The sequence below is a fragment of the Saccopteryx leptura genome, chromosome 6 (genome assembly GCF_036850995.1).
Source record: "Saccopteryx leptura isolate mSacLep1 chromosome 6, mSacLep1_pri_phased_curated, whole genome shotgun sequence".
NCBI classification, from domain to species: domain Eukaryota; kingdom Metazoa; phylum Chordata; class Mammalia; order Chiroptera; family Emballonuridae; genus Saccopteryx; species Saccopteryx leptura.
In genome coordinates, this window is record NC_089508.1 from 1451716 (window position 1) to 1473012 (window position 21297).

Genomic DNA, 21297 nt, shown 5'->3' on the forward strand with positions numbered 1-21297 from the left:
CGCCCCTGGGGCTAGCAGGAGCGCGCTGGCGCGGAGTTGGGGTCCGCCCGGCTCGCACGGTGTCCCGCAGCCCTACGGTGGGCAGTGGACACTGCGGATCAGCCGGCCTACGTCGTGTTTGTGTAGGGCCGCCCTCTTCTCACCGCAACCCGCATTTCCTTGATGGCCAGTGAGTCCAGCACCTGGCGATAATGCCTGTTGGTCATCCCCGTGTGTTCTTGGGGAAATGACGCTTCGTGCCCTCGGCTCATTTTCGGGTTTTTATTGTTACGGAGTCACTGGAGTTATCTGCAAATCTGGGTGTTGATTCCTTATCAGACGTGATTTGAAAATACTCTCTCTGTTTTCTGGGTGCCTTTTCACTTTGAGGCACGGAAGTTTTTAAGCTGATGTAGTCAGATTTGTCAGTTTTTGCTTTTGTTGCCTGTCCTTTTGCTGTCGTATCCAAGACATCATTGCCAATTGCAACGTCCTGAAGCTTCCCTCCAACCTTTCTTCTAGGATTTTATGGTTCCACGTCGTACAGTTTGCTCTTTAATCCGTTTTGAGTTGGTTTTGTATGTGATGTGGATGAGGGTCCATCTTCAGTCTCTTGCATGTGGATGTCTAGATTTCCTGTTTGTGGAAGAGGAGACGGCCCTTTCCTGGCTTCCCAGCACCCTTGAGAGCTCACTGACCGCAAGTGTGGGCTCCTCCTGGGCTCTCTTCTGTTCCACTCGTCTGTGGCTGTTATTATATCAGTACCACACTGCTGTTTGGTTTTGTCTTTTAAAGCTTTTTTTCCTGGAGGTAGTAAATTCATTACTTTTGTTTATTACTCCTTTTTGTCTACTTTAAATACTGTCTTGTTAGCTTTTAATTTAATAATTAGTTCCTTCTTAACGAATCATTTAAGTGTACGAAATTATCTAGAAGGTTGCTTGGAGACAAGGGGACTGCGTTTATCCTTTTCTGGGTGGTATTTAGTATTCTTGCACTGAGGTCAAGGGCATGTTCTGGGAGGGTTGTGTTCTCCAGACAGATGAGGGCTTCTTTGTTCTCTACCACGTGGTCACTTTTCAGAACCACCTCACAGATTTTGGAGAGGCCTGGCTTGTTTGTCGGGTACTGAGTGTAAAATGCTCCTGTTCAGTCCAGCCTTTGGTGACGCGGTCCACTTCCCCACTTATGCTTCTTCCCCTCGTCAGTCATCAAGCTTGAGGTCTGTGCTCAAGCCCCACATTGTGGATGAAACTCGTTTCTTGCTATATTTCACGTGCTTGTCTCACCTTTTCTCAGGTGCTTGTTTTCTCTGCATCCTGGAGTGTCTGGCGGTGGTCACATCACTGTTGCCCATTGTCCTGGGTGACCGTGCTTATGAGGCTCAGCACAGCCTTTTGTTCTTTGCAGTTTTTTTTTAAAAGATTTTATTTATTCATTATAGAGAGGAGAGAGAAAGAAGGGGGGAGGAGCAGGAATCATCAACTCCCATATGTGCCTTGACTAGGCAAGCCCAGAGTTTTGAACCAGCAACCTCAGTGTTTCCAGGTTGACGCTTTATCCATTGCGCCACCACAGGTCAGGCCTTTGCAATTTTTGTGTCATTTTTTAGTGTCTCGTGTAGACACTGTCCCTGAATTTTGCCTTTCTCTTGAAGCTGACTTTGAGTTTCACTTAGGTCATGTGATCTGTGTTTGTGGTTTGCTGCTTTCTCCCTTAGCCTTCTCCTTCTCCTTTCCCTTCTTCTTCTTCTTTTTTTTTTATTTTTTTATTCATTTTAGAGAGGAGAGGTGAAGGAGAGAGAAAGGGAGAGAAGCAGGAAGCATCAACTCCCATACGTGCCTTGACCGGCAAGCCCAGGGTTTCAAACTGGAGGCCTCAGTGTTACAGGTTGACACTCTATCCCAGGTGTCCCCAAACTATGGCCCGCGGGCCGCAATGCGGCCCCCTGAGGCCATTTATCCAGCCCCCACTGCACTTCTGGTGGTCAGTGAGAGGACCACTGTATTTGGCAGCCCTCCAATGGTCTGAGGGACAGTGAACTGGCCCCCTGTGTAAAAAGTTTGGAGACCCCTGCTATCCACTGCACCACCACAGGTCAGGCTCCCTTCCTTTCCAGTTGAAATGTTTGTCCCTCCAAGTGTCACCTCTCCTGGTCGGTTTGTCATGAAAATTTTACCAGTACCTTCTTTAAATTAAAAAAAAAAAAATTTTAATTTTAAGTGAGAAACAGGGAGGCAGAGAGATGGACTCCCGCATGTGCCCTGACCAGGATCCACCTGGCAAGCCTCCTATGGGGCGGTGCTCTGCCCATCTGGGGCTGTTGCTTAGTTGCTCGGCAACTGAGCTATTTTAGCACCTGAGGTGAGGCCATGGAGCCATCCTCAGGACCCCAGGGCCAACCTGCTCCAACTGAGCCATGGCTGCAGGAGGGAGGGAGGGAGGGAGGGAGAGAGAGAGAGAGAGAGAGAGAGAGAAGCGGGGTGGGGGAGGGTGTAGAGAAGCTCATGGTCGCTTCTTCTATATGTTCTGATTAGAAATTCCAGCAACCACTGGAGACCTCCTCATTCCAGGCTGACACCATATTCACTGTGTCACCACTGGTCTGGCCTTTACTAGTATTTTTATTTTCTTTTTTTGTGTGTGTGTTTTTCTGAAGTGAGAAGCAGGGAGGCAGAGAGACAGACTCCCGCATGTGCCTGACCAGGATCCATCCAGCATTCCCACTAGGGGGCGATGCTCTGCCCATCTGGGGTGTTGCTCTGTTGCAACCAGAGCCATTCTAGCGCCTGAGGCAGAGGCCATGGAGCCATCCTCAGCGCCTGGGCCAACTTTGCTTCAGTGGAGCCTTGGCTGCGGGAGAGGAAGAGAGAGACAGAGAGGAAGGAGAGGGGGAGGGGTGGAGAAGCAGATGGGCGCCTCTCCTGTGTGCCCTGGCCGAGAATCGAACCCGGGACTTCCACACGCTGGGCCAATGCTCTACCAGTGAGCCAACCAGCCAGGGCCCTTTACTAGTATTTTTAAACTTAAGTCAAAGTCCCACCCCACCCAGGATGAGATTTTTTTTTAACGTTTATTTTATTAATTTGAGAGACAGGAACATCAGTCTAATTTTGTGTGTGCCCCGACTGGGAACCAACACCGGCAACCTCCGTGCCTCCAGACAGCGCCCCACCAGCCAAGCGTCCGCGGGACAGGTCTTTCTATTTACTTATTTACTTATTGTCACTTGTTGATTTGAGAGAGAGTGAGAGAAAGGTTGATTTAATGTTCCACTTATTTATGTATTCATTGGTTGATTTTTGTACGTGCCCTGACCAGGGATCAAACCTGTAACTTTGGCATGTCAGGACAACATTCTAACCAACTGAGCTACCCAGCCAGAGCCCAGGTTGAGATTTTTTTTTTAAATTTTTACTTATTGAAAGAGAAAGAGAGAGAGAGAGAGAGAGAAATATCAGTTTGTTCTACTTATTTGTGCATTCATTGCTTGTTTCTATGATATGTGTCCTGACTGGGGATTGAACCTGCAACCCTGGCATATTGAACAACACTTACCAACTAAGCTAGTTGACCAGGGAAAATCTTTCCATGTGCTTAAATTTTATTTATTTATTTTACAGAGACAGAGAGAGGGATAGATAGGGACAGACAGACAGGGACCGAGAGGGATGAGAAGCATCAGTTCTTCATTGCAGCACCTTAGTTGTTCATTGATTGCCTTCTCGTATGTGCCTTGACCGTGGGCCTTCAGCAGACCGAGTAACCCCTTGCTCGAGCCAGCAACCTTGGGTCCAAGCTGGTGAGCTTTGCTCAAACCAGATGAGCCTGTGCTCAAACTGGCGACCTCGGGGTCTCGAACCTGGGTCCTTCGCATCCCAGTTCGACGCTCTATTCACTGCGCCACCGTCTGGTCAGGTCACATGCTTAAATTTTAAACCTTAGCTCTGATGGGTTTTTTTTTTTTAAATGGTTAGAAATCTTTTATTTATTGATTGATTGATTTTAGAGAGAGACAGGAAGGGAGGAACATTGATTTGTTCCACTTATGCATTCATTAGTTGATTCTTTTTAATTAATATTTATAAAAGTTTATTGGTTTTAGAGAGAAAAGGGGAGAGAGAGAAAGAGAGAAACATTGATCCGTAGCTGCAGAGCCACTCACGCGTTCATTGGTTGACCCCGGCATGTGCCCCGACTGGGGATTGAACCCACCACATCAGGACAATATTTCAACTAACTGAGCTACCCAGCCAAGACCTGGTTGGTTCCTTTTTTCTAATTTATTGATTTTGGAGAGAGAGGAAGGAGAGAGAGAGCGCCATTGGTTTGTTCCGGTTATTTGAGCCACCACTGGTTGCTGCTTGTCTGTGCCTGACCCGGGATCAGAGTCACAACTCGGGACTGTCAGGATGATACTGTCACCCACGGAGGTAGCAGGCCAGGGTGGAAATAATTAGAAATCTTTTTTTTTTTAAGTTGATTTATTGATTTTAGAGAAAGTAAGGGAGACAGAGACAGAGACAGAAGCATCTGTCTGCTCCTCCCGTATGTTCCCTGACGGGATCGAACCCACAACCTTTGCAACTGGGACGATGCTCTTAACCAACCAAGCTATCCGGCCAGGACAGAAGTCTTAACAGTTGTATTATTTTAAATATATACCTTGGTTTTGTCTTCCAAAAATAATTTTTAGTAACCAGATCTCACATGCGCACACTTACACATAAATGAATCCAAAACAAAACACCATAGCTTCAGACAGCCCAGGCTCAAATCTGTGGTGGCTGCGTGGCCTTGGGCACAGTGGGTTCTCTGTGCCGCCTGCTCACCTGGAAGGGGCGGCCTTGGGCACAGTGGGTTCTCTGTGCCGCCTGCTCACCTGGAAGGGGTGGCCTTGGGCACAGTGGGTTCTCTGTGCCGCCTGCTCACCTGGAAGGGGCGGCCTTGGGCACAGTGGGTTCTCTGTGCCGCCTGCTCACCTGGAAGGGGAGGCCTTGGGCACAGTGGGTTCTCTGTGCCGCCTGCTCACCTGGAAGGGGCGGCCTTGGGCACAGTGGGTTCTCTGTGCCGCCTGCTCACCTGGAAGGGGTGGCCTTGGGCACAGTGGGTTCTCTGTGCCGCCTGCTCACCTGGAAGGGGGTAGAGAGGCAGCAGCAGCCTGTGCTGGCTGGATGATAGATCGGGTCCTAATGGTGTAACCAAGGAGAGGCAGTGCTGGCCAGCCACTGGGGGGTACTGCTCGGATCCATGCGGTCCTTTGGGGACCCACACTGCTTCAGGGGCTGGTGCCAATCTCTGTGGCCTCAGAAACCTTCCCTGAGTTCCAGGGCTTCCAGGGCCAGAGCTCCATCACGTTAAGCCCTAGAGGGTGTGGGGAGGCCAGGAGAAGTGGTGGGGTCAGGGCCCAGAAGGACGGTGCCTTTTGCTGTGGACAGCCATGGTCTGTCTCCCCTCTTCCTGCTGTTGTGAGGGTGTATTGTGCTCATCCCTCCCCTCCCTGGCCTCTCAGGGTCTCCCAGTCTGCCCCCTTCCCCTTCTTTCGCCCTCTGTCCAGTGGCCCCTCTCAAGCAAGGCTTTCCTGGGCAGTCCTGTTCAAAGGTCTTGCCCCACGTCCTGCGTCACAGACCCTGCATGGTCCTCCAGTGCAGCTGTGGCCATCACAGTCATCACCCGAGTTCGTTAAGTGACTTGGTGCTTCCGCTGCCGCAGAGGCTAAAGGTCCCAGAAAGCATTGTCCCTTAGTCAGGAGCTGGTCTGAGGATGTGTGTCAGTGTGCGTGCGTGCATGTGTGCGTGCGTGCATGTGTGCGTGCGTGCGTGTGTGCGTGCGTGCGTGTGTGCGCACGGGTCCCTCAGAGCCAGGCTGGCTTTTCCTTAGTAAGAAGTAGATGCTCATCTAAAAAGTCGCACTCGTACACCCGTAGACCAGAGGGCGGAAGACGGAAGCCAGCTTTCCACAAGAATAAATGTTGGCCAATAAATATGAAAAAAATCGGGTAGACCTCATTCACCAGCCACGAAATGCCAAATGCAGCAGCAGCCGCCTGGCCGTGGGAGGGGCGTGCGGCGAGGGCCCCACGTGAGGGTCAGGGAGGCTGCCGGCCCAGGGGAGGGGGCCTGGGGAGCCTGTGTGGGGGAAGGATGGGGGAGGGTGGCCCGACCGGGGGGCACTGGGGGTGTGCTGCCAGGCTGCCGGCCCAGGGGAGGGGGCCTGGGGAGCCTGTGTGGGGGAAGGATGGGGGAGGGTGGCCTGGCCGGGGGGCACTGGGGGTGTGCTGCCAGGCTGCTGGCCCAGGGGAGGGGGCCTGGGGAGCCTGTGTGGGGGAAGGATGGGTGAGGGTGGCCCGGCCGGGGGGCACTGGGGGTGTGCTGCCAGGCTGCTGGCCCAGGGGAGGGGGCCTGGGGAGCCTGTGTGGGGGAAGGGTGGGTGAGGGTGCCCCAACCGGGGGGCACTGGGGGTGTGCTGCCAGGCTGCCGGCCCAGGTGCCTGCGCTGAGGTGTGTGTGTGTCCGCCACAGACCCGTGCCTGTACATCCCGCGTTTCGCCCACCTGCTGGAGTTTGGCGAGAAGAACCACGAGGTGTCCATGACGGCCCTGAGGCTGCTGCAGAGGATGAAGAGGGACTGGATGCACACGGGCCGGCGCCCCTCGGGCCTCTGCGGGGCAGGTAGGGCCTGGCGGCAGGCTGGCTGGGCCCCTTGCCTGTCCTGGCTCTCCAGCAGGGTGGGTGCTGGGTCGTCTCCAGAGCCTTCTCCCAGCCTCCAGGCCCTCGAGCACTTCCACCTGCTTCCCGTAGCCCTCCACTGGCCTGGGGTAGGGTAGGGGTGGGACTGGCAGGCCAAGGGGACTAGACTGGGGGTTGGCTGCTGGGGCACCCCGCCTTTTGGGCTGGGTCCCCGGCCCCCAGGGGCAGCTGTCTGGTGTACTCTCCGGTAGCAGCTGCTTGCAGGTGCCATTGGGTCCCTAGACCCGGAGCCCTCCCAGGGCCCTGTAGGCTGGCAGGGCCCGCGCATTCTTCCTCTCGGCCTCATGCCCAGTGCCCATGGACTCGCTCCTGGGAATGCCAAGGGCCTGCGCTCCCACAATCGGCCACCAGCAGGGTCAGTGCTGCCCGAGGCTCAGTCTCCATATCAAAGCCTGGCATCTGGGTTTGCAGTCCTGAACCAGGGCCCTCAGCCTTGCCTGGCACGCGGCCCTTCCTAGCCCTCAGAGTCCTCAGCCCCATCGCTGGCCAGCGTTCCCCTGCTTCTCTGTGGGCTCACCTGACCTTCTCAGAGAGCACGCGCTAGTTCTTGCGGCGCCCGCAGGGGTGCAGGGCCGCGTGCTCGCCGCTTCACCTGCGCCCTCCTCTCCAGCCCTTCTGGTCGCAGCCAGGATGCACGACTTTCGGAGGACCGTCAAAGAGGTGATCAGCGTGGTCAAGGTGTGCGAGTCCACACTGCGGAAGAGGTGGGTGGCTCTTGCTCAGGGCCAGGGGGCGGGGGAGGGCGTGTCCTGTCGGCTAGGCCAGGCCTGCTGCTCAGTGCCACCTCCTGGGGGGTCTTGGGGGCGGCCTCCCTCCAGGGTCCTGCTGCCACCTGTCTGGCCGGAACCCTGCGTGTCCCGGTGCAGAGGGGCCGCCCATCCCCTGCGGAGGTCAGTCCTGCAAGGGCCGCACCAGCACGTCTGTGGGGTGGCCCCTTTCTTGCAGGCCTTATTTCTCAGGTAGATGGTTTGTAGAATTGCCCAGACTCAAAAGGGTCAGAAAGTACACACTGAGGGTGGCCTCGCCTGTGTCCTGCTCAGTGTGACCTGAGTGATGGTCACCTGGAGAAAGCTGAGCTCAAACACAGGGCCTCCACATCCATGTGACCGAGTGGCCTGGCGAGGTGCTGCTTTGGGGCGTGGGGGACGCGGCCGTCTCAGCTCACGGCTCTGGGGCCTGTGACCCTGCTCATTTTCCACCATGGTGGTTTCCATAGGCAGGTGGGGCAGTGTGTGCTTGTTCTACTTAGCGATTCTTTTTCATTTTTTATTGATTGGTTTTAGAGAGCCAGAGAGAAAGAGGGAAGTATTTTATTTATTTTTTTGTGTGGCAGAGTCAGAGAGAGGGACAGATAGGGACAGACAGGAAGGGAGAGAGATGAGAAGCATCAGTTCTTCGTTGTGGCTCCTTAGTTGTTCACTGATTGATATTTCATATGTGCCTTGACCGGGGGCTCCAGCAGACCAATCATTTGTTGTTCCACTTATTTACACACTCATTGGTCAGTTCCCGAGTGTGCCCCGGTGGGGGGTGGAACCCGAGCCTTGTTGTGTCAGGACAATGCTCCAGCCACCTGAGTAACCAGCCCGGGCCTGCAATTCTTTTTTTAAAATTCTTTTGACTTTAGAGAGAAAGGAAAGGTGGGAGAGAGAAAGACACAGAACATGGGTCTGTTCCTGTAAGTGCCCTGACCGGGGATCAAACTGGCGACCTCTGCATATTGAAGTGATGCTCTAACCCACCGAGCCACCCAGCCAGGGCTGACATTCTGTTATTAAACATTGTGCATCCTGGCTGTGGTGGCCCAGTGGATGGAGTGTCAACCGGGAACACTGAGGTCGCTGGTTGGAAACCCTGGGCTTGCCCAGCCGAGGCACATACGAGAAGCAGTGAACAGCTGCAGTGAAGCGACTATGAGTTGATATTTCTTGTCCTCCCCCTCTGCTGTCTGTAAAATCAATAAATAAACATTTTGAAGATGGTGTGGACTGTGGGAAACAGACCAGGTGGCTGGGAATTAGCCTTCAGTCAGGCACGTGGCGCAGGCTGGGCTCCGTCCGCCGGAGCCTCCCCGAGGTCACCTGTGGGAGCCAGGAGGGAGCGTGGCCTTTTCTCCCGGGGTGGGTCTGCGCTGTCGGCAGGACGCAGCAGGATGGACAGGCTGGTGGGAGGCAACTGGCCTGTTCTCATGGGGAGTGGCCCTGTGCTGGGCCAGGGAACCAGGACTGTCTAGGGACCCACTTCATAAGCTGGTGCCAGTTTACATGGCTTTCAGGGTCACCGGGTGCCCGTTCATGTCTCTGTTAGGCTCACAGAATTTGAAGACACCCCCACCAGTCAGCTGACTGTGGACGAGTTCATGAAGATTGACCTGGAGGAGGAGTGTGACCCCCCGTCGTACACGGCCGGCCAGCGGAAGCTGCGGATGAAGCAGGTGAGCCCACCCGCACGTCGGCCTCCCGTGCCCCACGATTCGCACTCGGGTGCTGGCTGTGTTCCGTGGCCTGACGTCGCATGTTCGTATTGCAGAGCAGTGGTCTGCGTGCTGCACGCCTGTGGGAGGAGTCGGTACGCAGGGGCCGGGGTGAGGCTCACAGGTCTCTTCCCAGACTGGCCCTTGGGGCCCCTAGCGTGGGGTCTGCAGAGACACGGCCCAGGGCCTGGTCACTACGTGTACTGGGATGGCGGGATGGCTGCACACGTGTCCCCTTGGTGGGACCCCGGGCCGCGGCTCAGTGCCCGCCCCCCGGCACCTGGCGCTGCTCCTCACGTGGGCCAGCACCGTGAAGCGCTATCCTTCAAGGCAGTGCCGGGCCTGCGCCCGTGACACCAGCCGGGCCCGCCGCGTCCGGGCCACACGTCCCTCCTGTCACTCAGTGCTCTCGTCCTCTTTGCTTTCAGCTGGAACAAGTCCTGTCGAAGAAGCTGGAAGAAGTCGAAGGTAACGAGTCCTCCTGCCTCAGACGCTGCGGGCCTCAGACCTCGGGACGCAGTTCTGTGCTCACTGCCAGCTCTTGTCACTTCAGGTGAAATATCCAGTTACCAGGACACCATCGAGACTGAGCTGGAGAACAGCCGGCCAAAGGCCAAGGGGGCCCTGGCCAACCTGGCACGAGATGGTGAGTGTGCCACGCCCGAACCCGCCGTCGGGTCACTTCTGCTGCCCCTCCCACGCCATGTGTCTTGCTTCACCCCAGACCACCGGTCACTGGCTGGCCCCCACACCCTGTGCTGAGTGTCCACATGCTCCTAAGACACCCCCGAGTCCCAGCTCTTTTTGAGCAGCTCCCAGCACCTGAGTCCACTGGTCTCTGGTTGCTGTCCCCTCAGGTTTTTTTTTTTTTTTTTGTAGTTTTCTGAAGCTGGAAACGGGGAGGCAGTCAGACAGACTCCCGCATGCGCCCAACCAGGATCCACCCGGCATGCCCACCAGGGGCGATGCTCTGCCCATCTGGGGCGTCGCTCTGTCACGACCAGAGCCACTCTAGCACCTGAGGCAGAGGCCACAGAGCCATCCCCAGCGCCCGGGCCATCTTTGCTCCAGTGGAGCCTCGGCTGCGGGAGGGGAAGAGAGAGACAGAGAGGAAGGAGAGGGGGAGGGGTGGAGAAGCAGATGGGCGCTTCTCCTGTGTGCCCTGGCCGGGAATCGAACCCGGGACTTCTGCACGCCAGGCCGACGCTCTACCACTGAGCCAGCCAGCCAGGCCCTCAGGTTCTTGTTCTCAGACGCAGGCCAGCCACGCCCACGGCACATGGGTGGGTGCTCAGGCCTGGACACACAGATGCAGGCCATCTCCACCCCTTTGCACAGTCACCCCTCGGTGCCCATCCTGTCCAGTCCCATCCCAGGCACCCGCGTGGCCGGTTGGGGTCCCTGCAGGGCGGCGGTGCGTGTTCCTGGACAGCTTTGTTGCACATGTGGTTTTCACTCCCCTCCGGGACACCAGGGTCGGAGCAGCAGGGCCGCCCCCTGTTTTCCTCCTGCCCAGTGCTCTGGGGCCTGTCCCGTTGGGGCCACGCTCTGTGGGCCCCCGTCTCACGGCTCGTCAGGCCCAGGTGCCGAGCGATGTGCTGCAGAAGTGGTGTCTCCCATGTGTGCCCACACCCCTGCATGTGCTCTGTGCGCCCTGAAATCAGGGGCTCCTCTGCTGACGTCGGCACGGGGCTCATGAGATGCAGCCAGTCCTCACTGTGCCCCCGCTCGACAACGGGGCCCAGAGGGGGCCTGCGTTCAGCAGGAACCGTCTTCACGTTTTGAATGTTGATCTTTCCCGTGGCTCCCACCCCCCATGCGGCAGGGAAACTCCCCACCCTCCACTCAGCATCGTGTTTGTTTCCACCCCCCCCGCCCCTTCATGTCTGCCAAGTGCCCCTGCACCTCCTGTGTGTGCTGAGAGGAGGGGCAGTGACCCCGAGACGGAGCTCGAGGTACCGGCCCCTGGGCTCCCGGTGCGCCCAGGCTCGGCTCAGGTGAGCGCTGAGCTGCCACGCTCACAGGTTGTGTGTCCAGGGCGTTTTCTACTTCGGGTGTGTCCACTCACGATGCTCTGCGGGACACAGCCCGTCCGAGGTCGAGGGGCCACTGCAGGGGCTTTTCTTCTGCGAAGCTCTCCCTGTTCCTTCCGGTATCTGGGCCATGTTTTCCTGTGAAGTGTGCGCCCACCTTCTGCTCACTATGTCCACGGTCAGCACTGGCGTTGCCCGTCTGCGGGGTGGAGTGGGTGGGTGGGAGCCATGCACTGTCGTCACTGGGCGCTCAGACCTCCCGCGGCGGCTCCAGGCCTGTCTGCACTCAGGCTGCCGCGTCCGGCTGGCCAGCTGTGCTCTCTGCACAGGACTGAGTGAAGTTGTATCTTTGGGTCATTTTGACTATTGTTACCATGGTTATTTTCTTTTTCTTTCTTTGTTATTTTGTGCAGTTCTTTCTTCTGGGTTCTTTCTTGGTAGGTGACTGAGTCCCCTCGCTGCAGCTTTCCATGGGTTCTGACTCCCACCTCTGGGGCGAGTCAGTGGTTCTGTGCCAGCGGCGGGCGCTGCCGCCTGGCGTCCGGGCCACTGACGGGGCTGCCTGCCGCTCACGGCCGCGGGCCGTGTTTCTCTTTGGCACTCAGCTGTTGGGGGGTGCAAAGTTCTGAAGGGGGATGTGGGATGCCTCTTGTTTTCTGCTTTGTTGTTATTTCCTGCATTTATTGTGTCGTGGACAGTTGCTGGCTGTCCCCCCTTTGTGCCGTGAACTGTGTGTCTGGCCAAGCATCTCCCGGGTGCTGGGGCTGGGAGGTGCGCTCGGCTCTGGCCGGGGCTCCTGCTCCATGGGGTCTTGCTGCCAACATCTCAGGCTTCTGATTCTCACGTACTGTGTGTGCCCTGTGGCCTCTTGTGGGAACAGGTGGCCCATGCCAGGGCGGCACACTCCTGCACTGGCTGCTTGGCCTGCTGGCGCCCTCCTGAGCCTGAGCCCACGCCGTCTTGTCTGCTGTGCTGCTCCAGCGCCTCTCCCATACGTCGCTGCAGGAGTGGTGGAGGCAAGCTCGTTCTGAGCTGTCTGACCAGCTGGGGGCACTGTGTTTCGTCCACGGTTTTCTTGAGGTTTCCTGGAAGCACCTGCCTGTCCATAAGGAAGTGGGCACATGCTCTTCCCCCCTCCCCACCTCCGTCAGTGAATGTCCAGATCACAGCTGCGTGGTCAGGTGGTGGACATTTCCTCCTGCCCGTCCAGGTGGAGCGGGCCAGGGCTGGCCGCTGTGCACATGGACTGCTCTTTGGGTCGTCCTCCCATGTGCCCGTCCTCCGTGTGGCTGTGCCCTCGTGAAGCGCGGTGAGGAGCTGAGCAGCTGTGCTGGTGCAGGGAGCAGGTTCCTGGTGGAGGATCTGGGGGAAGGCGGAGGAAGAGCCAGTGACGGCAGCGGGAGGAGTCCTTCCTCAGAGGAGTGTGCTGTGTGTGTCCAGTCTGGGCACAGAGCCACTGGGTGTGTCCAGAGGATCGTCACCCACAGGATTGTCCTGCTCCCTGAGAATCGAATGGTGGTTCCCCAGGGAAACATTGTCAAGATGTAATGACTCTCTGCCAACCAAAACCTTAACATGTTCAAGTCACTTTTTCTTTTTTTTTTTTTCTGAAGCTGGAAATGGGGAGACAGTCAGACAGACTCCCGCATGCGCCCGACCAGGATCCACCTGGCACGCCCACCAGGGGCGGATGCTCTGCCCACCAGGGGACGATGCTCTGCCCCTCCGGGGCGTCGCTCTGTTGCAACCAGAGCCATTCTAGCGCCTGAGGCAGAGGCCACAGAGCCATCTTCAGTGCCCGGGCCAACTTTGCTCCAATGGAGCCTTGGCTGCGGGAGGGGAAGAGAGAGACAGAGAGGAAGGAGGGGGGAGGGGTGGAGAAGCAGATGGGCGTTTCTCCTGTGTGCCCTGGCTGGGAATTGAACCCGGGACTCCTGCACACTAGGCCAACGCTCTATCTCTGAGCCCACTGGCCAGAGCCTGTTCAAGTAACTTTTTAAATTAATGGTGCCATTCAATGACTTTCCACTTCATTGAGGTGTAACTGAGGGACAGGAAAGTGCTCATGTTGGGAAGATAGCGGCATGTGTTCACCTGCAGGGCTCCCCCAGGAGGGGACGGACGCACACATCACCCCAGTTGTCCTCAGGCCTGTCACCTGCCTCTCCCCCCCATGGTTGCCCACCACCGCGCTGGGCCACCTAGTGCCCATCTGCTGGTTGCATCTCCATTTTCATGGTGGGCAGTGCCTGAGCCCATCAGCCTGTTGCCCTGCCCTGGCTGAGGACATTTGGGATATTTGCAGGCTGGGACTGTTGCACTGAGCACTGTGAACATTCTTGTTCCGTCTCATGTGGACGGTGTCCCCTCCTGGGTGAGTGCCGAGAGGAGGTGAGAGCTTGGAGCTTGTCTCTAAGCACCCACCAGCTGTACCGGCCTCCCCAGCGGGGGTGGGGGCGGGGGTGGGGCCACTTGCTCATTTGCCATCTAGATCTCTTCTTTGCTGAAGTCTCTGTTTAAGTATTTTCCTGTTTTTATAGGGTGTGTGTTTCCTTATTAAGGAGTTTTGAGAGCTCTTCATGTCTTGTGAATACAAGCCATGTATCAGACACGATTTGCAATAAGTCCCTTTGTCTCAATTTTAATGAAATCTGATTTATCAGTGTTTTGAAGACTTTCCTTTTATGTCATTTCTAAGAAGTTTTTTGCCTCATCTGAAGTCACAGACATTTCCCTCATTGTGTTCTGAGTTGTTTGTCCTTGGAGCTGCTGTATTCAAGCCTGTGGCATCTGTGTTCATTTCACGTCAGGCTTGCAGCATAGGCCACCATCAGTGGTGTGTGGACGGTGGGTGCACTTTGTGACAAGGACATCTGGTGGCTCTTTTGTCCTCGTTAACCTCGATTAGTGGAGTGAAGGCGTTTGTGGCTTGTGGGGGCGTTTCTCTGCCCGCTGACCGCAGCGGGCCCCTGCCCCTGCCCCTGCCCCTGCCCCAGGCTCCACTGAGGACAGCACGGCCAGCTTGTTTGGTGAGGAGGATGCTGAGGACGAGGAGCTGGAAGCCGCTGCCAGCCACCTGAACAAGGACTTCTACCAGGAGCTGCTTGGTGGAGGCCTCCCCGAGAGCTCGGGAGCAGTGGGCAGCCCTGACGGGAGCGGCCGGCCCCCGGCCCTGGAGTCCCTGCTGGGGCCCCTGCCCACGGCGGCCAGCCTGGGCATCTCCGACTCCATCCGAGAGTGCATCTCCTCCCAGAGCCAGGAGCCCAGTGAGTGCCCAGGTGGGGCGGGGCAGGGCGGGGAGAGCTGCTGGGTTCAGGGGGAACCCCCCAACTGTGCTGGACTGTGTGAACCGTCAGTGACCCCAGTGGGTACTGACCCTGAATGCCAGCAGGGCATCACTATCCCTGGGACCCTGGTCTGCTGGCCCAGATCCTGGCCAGGCCCTCTGGTTGGGTTGTGGCCACAGGTTCCCTCCTGCCCCGGAGGACCCTGGAGGCGCCCATCAGCAGCGCCACACAAGTCCTAGCTGAGAAGTCGTGGCTGCGTGACACTTAGGGCCTACAGGGACAGTGGTGTCCCATGCTCATCCTGCGTTGTCTGACTCCGTGGGGTGCTGGAGGGCACAGTCTCCGTGGTCAGACAGACCGCTTGCTGAGCCCCAGCACCAGCCGTGACGGCCACTGCGCAGGGGACAGTTGTCCCCCACAGGGAAGGCCGGGACACTGGCAGCTCCGGGCAGAAGGCGGCTGCGGCTCTGTCGGGTCACTGGACAGCAGGGCCTGGGCCTCTGCTGGGATGGACGCCCCAGGACCCCACGCTGCAGAATGCGAACCCCGCCTCCTTCAGGCACTGTGGGTCTGACCCTTGAGGGGAGGCTGCTCAGGTGTTAACCACGGACTGCTCCCTCCGCTCTGAGGGAGGCGGTGGTCCAGTAAGGGAGGACGTGATGTAGAAACACCAGTGAAGCCTGTCAGCTGTGCCAGGAAGCATGGGGCAGAGAGCACGTGCAAAGGCCCTGAGGCAGTGGGGCACTGACCTGAAGCAGAAAGGGGCTGTTCTGAGTGGAGCTAAGAGAGCCGTGGGTGCGTCAGAGCGCCGAGGGGCCCTCGCAGTGTCTCAGCGACACGTGTCCCAGACAGCTGTATATACTCATGGTGGCAGGATTCAGCAGAAGACATTGGGTGACAAGGGACAGCAGACAGGAGGGGCTGCCCTGATTTCTGAGCCGTGTAAATAGTGTTAATCGACCCAGCTGGGGCAGCAAGGGGTGGCTGACAGGTTTTGGGGTCGTCCTGAGAATGGTGATGGGGCTCCCTGAGGCCCCCTCTCCCGGGTTGCTGAGCAGAGACCTGGCTGACTCCCTCCCCAGTTTGGAACTGCTCTGGACAGGAAGTGCAGGGCTGGAGGGGTGTGCTTTGCAGTCCGTCAGCATCCAGCGTCCTCCGCGTGGCTGGAGTCACCTACTCGTCCCCTGCTCTGCCGGTGGCAGGAGGAAGTGGGGCCTGGGTGGTGCTTGCACCTGCTGACCACAAGCTGTGCTTACCTCTAGAAGACACTTCCGGGGACGGCGAGCTAGACCTCAGTGGCATTGACGACCTGGAGATTGACAGGGTGAGCGCAGGCTCTGTGCCCTGCAGGGTGGGTAGGGCTGTGGGCCCCTGGGCCTGTGCCCTGCAGGGTGTGTGGCCACGACACGGACGTCAGTCCTGTGGGGCCTCTCCATGTCGGGGGCCCCCGACCCCGAGTGCCTGAACAGCTCCAGAGGAAGGTGTGCCCGTGCTCTTGAGCCCTCAGCTTGCTCCCTGCTCAGGGCCCTTGTCCCTGCACCCTGGTGGCCCGAGGGGGCCTGCAAACTGCCCAGAGGGGCAGAAAGGCTTCCCTAGTGGGTTCTCAAGAACACAGTTAGTGTGGTCTGTACAGGCACTCTCCTTGGTCAGAGGCCAACCCCTGCCCAGTTACATGAGTGGGAGGCGTGTCTGTGGCCAAGACTGAGCGTGCCCTCTGAGCGTGGCGCTGTGCTCTGCCCAGTACATCCTGAACGAGGCGGAAGCCCGCGTGAAGGCCGAGCTGTGGATGCGGGAGAACGCCGAGTACCTGCAGGAGCAGCGAGGTAAGCGCCGGCCCCACCCGGGTGCCTCGGGTGTGAGGCCCTGGCTGACCGCTGCTTGTCGGCCTTTCAGAGAAGGAAGCCCGAATTGCCAAGGAGAAGGAGCTGGGCATCTACAAGGAGCAGAAGGTGGGTGTCGCGTCCTGCTGTGGAGACTGTGCAGGGGTGAGCGTGCGCCCAGGGAGCCCCCTGCCGGCTGTCAGGACTCGGGGCCTCTGATGAGGGCCCTGCCCCACCTCTGACCCCCATCCTGTCGGCAGTCACAGGGACATGGTTCGGCTGCTTGTGTGTGGTTGGATGGTGATGTCCGGCCAGGGAGCTACCTTTGGGGGAGTGAAAACGCCTGTGACTGAGCCAGGGAAGAGACAGGAATCTGGAGTGTGGCAGGCAAGGGGTCGCAAACAGCCGAAAGACTGCCCTGGAAGTCCTCTCTGGACTGAGGGAAGGAGGCTGGGAGCTGGCGTCAGGGTCTGGGGCCCTGCAGCACGGTCTGTGTTGTCGCCTCATGCGCAGGCTCTGCTGGACGACCACTACTGCAGGGTGGGCTCCTGCGGGTGGGCTGCAGCCCGGTGCCAGGATGAGCATAGGGAGCACCCTGGTGTCGCGTCTGCTTGGCCAGAGACCCGGCGGGGGGCGCGGCTTGCAGCGCTGGCCCAGGCTCCCAGGTGAAGGCGGGGCTGCCGGTGCCCACTCTCTGGGAGGGTGCAGCCGGGCGGGAGGGGCCCAGGCTTTCCCATCCCCAGAGGAGTGGGTGCTGCCTTTGGATTGCTGAGCCCTCTCCTTCCCCGGAGTCCTGGGCAGCACCTGGTGGGTTCAGGGGTGCCAGGTGCCAACCCGCCAGGTGTGACTGCTGAGTGTCCCTCCAGCCCAAGAAGTCCTGCAAGCGCAAGGAGCCGATCCACGCCAGCACGGCGGGCGAGGCCATCGAGAGGATGCTGGAGCAGAAGAGGATCTCCAGCAAGATCAACTACAGCGTGCTCAGGGACCTGGACAGCAAGGGCGGGGGCAGCCCGCAGAAGCAGGACGCCCCGCCCGAGGACAGGGCCCCCCCCAGGAGGCCGCCTCGGAGGAGGAAGCCGGCGAGCAGGAGCAGGGGCAGGAGCGGGGCTGACCCTGGGACCAGCGTGGGGAAAAGGTACCGCAGCCCGCGCTGCACGGGCCGGGCCGGGGCAGGAGCCCATCTGCTTGACCGTGGCAGTGCCAGCACGGCGCCCACTGCCCCAGCGGGCTCAGATCCGCGTGCAGGGCCGGGCCTGTGCGGGACCAGGGCCACGTGGGTGCAGCTCGGCCCCCTCTCCCCAGCTTCCCTCCGCTGGGCCTGGGGGGCAGGGGCTGCGGTGTGGGTTCCGCCCTGCCCCCCCCCCCCCGGCCTCCCCACCAGCCCTGGGTGTGTGGGGTTTCTGGGCCTGGAGGGCAGGGGCTGCGGTGTGGGTTCCGCCCTGCCCCCCACCTGGCCTCCCCACCAGCCCTGGGTGTGTGGGGTTTCTGGGCCTGGAGGGCAGGGGCTGCGGTGTGGGTTCCGCCCTGCCCCCCACCTGGCCTCCCCACCAGCCCTGGGTGTGTGGGGTTTCTGGGCCTGGAGGGCAGGGGCTGTGGTGTGGGTTCTGCCCTGCTCCCCCCTGGCCTCCCCCACCAGCCCTGGGTGTGTGGGGTTTCTGGGTGGTGAGGGAAGCCTGCTTCCTCTCCGCTAAAGTCCCCACAGTCCCCCTGAGGTGGATCAGCAGCGTCGATGAGTTCTGCTGTGATCTCCTCTTGGCCCTTGTAGGTGACAGTGAGGAGAGGTTCCCTAGCTTTGTGTTTGCAGCATCTGGGGGAGGAAGAGCAGGCCCAGTGGAAGGGGTGCTCTTAGCAGGAGTCAAGATACCCCTGCTGTGGGCCTGGGGTGGGGGCAGTGGGTGGGGTGACAAAACCTGTTTGGGGAGGGGGCAGACTTGGGCCCTAGAGTGTTTCTCCTCCTCTCCTCTCCCCCTGCTGCCTCCTCCTCCTACTCCCACTTCTCCTGCCCCTCTTCCCTGTTCCCCTCCTCTCACCCCTCCCTCCTGTGCTTTCCCACAGGTTGAGGCCAATGGTGTCCACACAGCTGGCTAAGAAGGCAGCCATGGGAGAGGTACGCTGCACCACAGGTGGGACCTCGGGAAACAGCTGGCCCCAGACGTCTGAGGAGCTAGGACAGTCCTGAGTGGGCGGGAACACCAGCCACACTGCTGTGCGTGGGCCCAGGGAATCCTGACTCACAGGACGCCAGGGAACCAGTGTCCCGGGAGTGGGCCTGCGGGGTCTTAGGGGGCCTGAAACCTGAGCCCTCCTGCCCTGCCCCTGGGCAGCTCCTCCCAGGGCCACGCAGGGACCCTCTGGAGAGCTAGGCCAAGGTCCCAATTTTGCCAGCAATCCCTCCTTTGATGGCAAGCTGTGCCTGGGGGCTGGGCCTCCCGGGCCGGGACTCAGATCTTCCCTCATCCTCAGGGTTCTGGTCCAGCCCAGGCAGCAGGATGGAGCAGGGAGGGAGGGCCCCATGGGCCCCAGGGTGGCTGCAGGTGCAGGCTTGGAGTGGGGGCCAGAGAGCCTCATTGGCTGCGTGTCACAGAGCCTGTCCCCCTTGCTCGTAGACCCAGCTCCCGAGCACACCCACCCTGGGAGCCGAGCCTGTGAGGTCCTCGGCGGTCGTGGTCGAGAGTGGGCCTGTGTCCTACCATCCTGAGGAGGATGCCGAGGAGGAGGACCTCGATGAAGAGGATGGGGAGCCCTGTGTCAGCGCCCTGCAGATGATGGGCGGCAACGGTGAGGCCCCACGCCAGGGCTGACGTGGACGGGCCTCTGGAGGAGAGGGGACCGCCCACCCACCCTCACAACCCTGAACAGAGGCCTGTCGGCTTCCACCTCGCTGTTTCACCCTGGAAGACGTGAATGAAGACACTTTGTGAACTGGTCTTAGGGGTTTTGAGGCCCTCAGTGTGCTAGACAGAGCTGGCCAGGCCTTGCCCACTGGGGGACCGTGGCTGCTGCACTGGCTGGGAGGCCGACTGATGGAAGTAGCTTCCCCCCCCCACCGCAAAGCACAACTCCTGCAGGCATTTGAATGGAAGCTAGGCCCCCAATGCCCAGGACATGCCAGGCCGTTGGCCCCTGGGACCTGCAGAGACCAAACTGGCAGTCCCTCTCAGTGGCGGGGGGACCTGTGTGGCCAGGGCCCACCAGCACGTGCGGGAGCCTCAGGGCAGCGGCCCCGGCTGCGTTGACTGTGCTTGTCCTTCGTGCTTTGCAGATTACGGCTGTGATGGTGATGACGACGATGGCTACTGAGGTGCGATCTCACAGCATGCAGTGTCCTGGTGCTGGACCCGCCGGTGTCTGCGAGGCTCAGACGGGGCCCACAGGTGTACGCACAGAGACTGCGACGAGAGGGCGCTACCCGCCTGCCCTGCAGTCTTCGTCTCGTGGCCACGGGGAGCGTCCGTGGCACTTGCTGTTAGGACCATGTTTTGAGCATTGTAAGGTGTGTTTCTGTCTAGAACAGGGACTGGGCTGATGCCTGCGTGTGACTGGTCAGACATGGGCCTCATGGCGCAAGAGCCCTGTGCAGGTGTGACTGTCATGTCTCCTATAAGGAAACAGAGCCAAGGGAGGCCCAGCTGTCTGTCCGAGTTAGTGGAACGCTGGGTGGGCTCCAGGGCCGTGCTCTCTGCGCTCGTGAAGGGCTCTGCCGTTCTCGCTGTCACTGAGAGGCACTGTGTCCTCCAGCAGGTCTGCCTGCTGGTCTGGGGCTGGTCCTGTAGCTCCAACTGCAGCCCTCAGAGAGACCCACCAGCCAGCGGCCCTGAGCCAGGAGACGGTGGGGGGGTGTCTGAGCTGGCATGTGGCTCAGCATCCTGGGAGGGAGGTGGGCAGGGTTTCCGCTGCCCTGCACGACCCTGGGGCTCAGGCCTCGCATGGGATGGCCCGGAGACCACAGCCAAGGTCTTGGCTCTGGCGTTGCTGCTCTGGATATGCCCTTGAGGGCCCGTCTCGGGCCCAGCGCTTGGTCTCGTGGGCTGGGCCGGGCCCCTCCCATAGTGCAGTGGAGTCTGCAGGTTGGGGACTTTGAGGCCATGTGTCTGCCCCTCTGCCAGCTGCCACCCTGGGCCTTCCAGGAGGTGGGTGGGGCTGGGTTCCAAGGACAGGGAAGTGTTCCTTGAGCAGCCCACTGAGGCTGTGGTCCGTGATCCTGTGTTTGGCTCTGTGGCCTGCCCCCTCAGGAGACTGCAGGGTAGGTGGGGCTGGAGGACCCCATGCTGGAAAGGGCTTTCGGGGGGGAAGCGGAAGCTGAGCACCAGGGCGGGGGCTGGGGAGCAGCTGTGCCCTGGGGGGGTGAGGAGCACGTGGTGGCAGCACCCTGCAGCAGAGGGGCCTGCCACCACACGGATTGGGTGCCAGGTGATGTGGGAGCCACGTGCTTTGGGGGTAGGTGACAGACAGGTGAGCAGCCAGCTGCTGGCAGGGTCCAGTGGACTGGACAGTGCCCTGTGCAGGTCACCACTGCCCTGTGTGTCGGCCTGTGCACTTGTCCATCCAGCCCCGGGGTGACCTGCTGCATCAGGCCTGGGGTCTCGGGGGGGGGGAGGCAGGGACAGGACTCTCAGCACTTGTGTGCTGTCTGTGCATCTGTCCTAAAGTGAGGTCCTTCCAGCCGCTGGTCCAGGAGTGGCGGGGAGGGGGTTGACCCCTTACTGGAGGGGTTCTGGCTGCTGTTCCAGGCACCCTCCCTCTGGGGCTGGCCCAGGACTCCCCCATCTGCAGCCCTGCTGGGTGACTGCAGGAGTGGACTTCACAAGGGTGCAGGGCTTGGCCAGGACCTGGGGCCTCTGTTCCTTGCTGAGCAGAACCTCTGCTCCAGCGTCTCAGGGGCTAAGGTCAGAGCAAGTGCTGGGGTAACTCCTGTTCCAGGCAGGGCTCAGGTGAGGCTGGAGAGGCACCGGAGCTT

General features: G+C 59.5%; 1 protein-coding gene across 5 annotated transcripts in view; it reads left to right on the forward strand.

Annotated features, from left to right (window-relative positions):
* Positions 1-20613, forward strand: part of BRF1 (BRF1 RNA polymerase III transcription initiation factor subunit) — a 57164-nt gene extending 36551 nt beyond the window's left edge. For 3 of the 5 annotated variants that reach the window (XM_066344685.1, XM_066344681.1, XM_066344684.1), the window contains 13 exons: positions 6500-6649; positions 7338-7431; positions 9035-9161; positions 9629-9668; positions 9754-9846; positions 14230-14499; positions 15783-15844; positions 16262-16343; positions 16414-16469; positions 17207-17475; positions 18396-18447; positions 18947-19118; positions 19603-20613. In XM_066344685.1, the coding sequence (XP_066200782.1) occupies positions 6500-6649; positions 7338-7431; positions 9035-9161; positions 9629-9668; positions 9754-9846; positions 14230-14499; positions 15783-15844; positions 16262-16343; positions 16414-16469; positions 17207-17475; positions 18396-18447; positions 18947-19118; positions 19603-19640 (1505 nt within the window). In that variant the 3' untranslated portion in view covers positions 19641-20613. Of the gene's footprint in view, positions 1-50; positions 170-6499; positions 6650-7337; positions 7432-9034; positions 9162-9628; positions 9669-9753; positions 9847-14229; positions 14500-15782; positions 15845-16261; positions 16344-16413; positions 16470-17206; positions 17476-18395; positions 18448-18946; positions 19119-19602 lie in introns of those variants that run through there. The other 2 variants (XM_066344683.1, XM_066344682.1) reach the window with 2 other exon arrangements.
* The last annotated feature ends 684 nt before the right edge of the window (positions 20614-21297 follow it).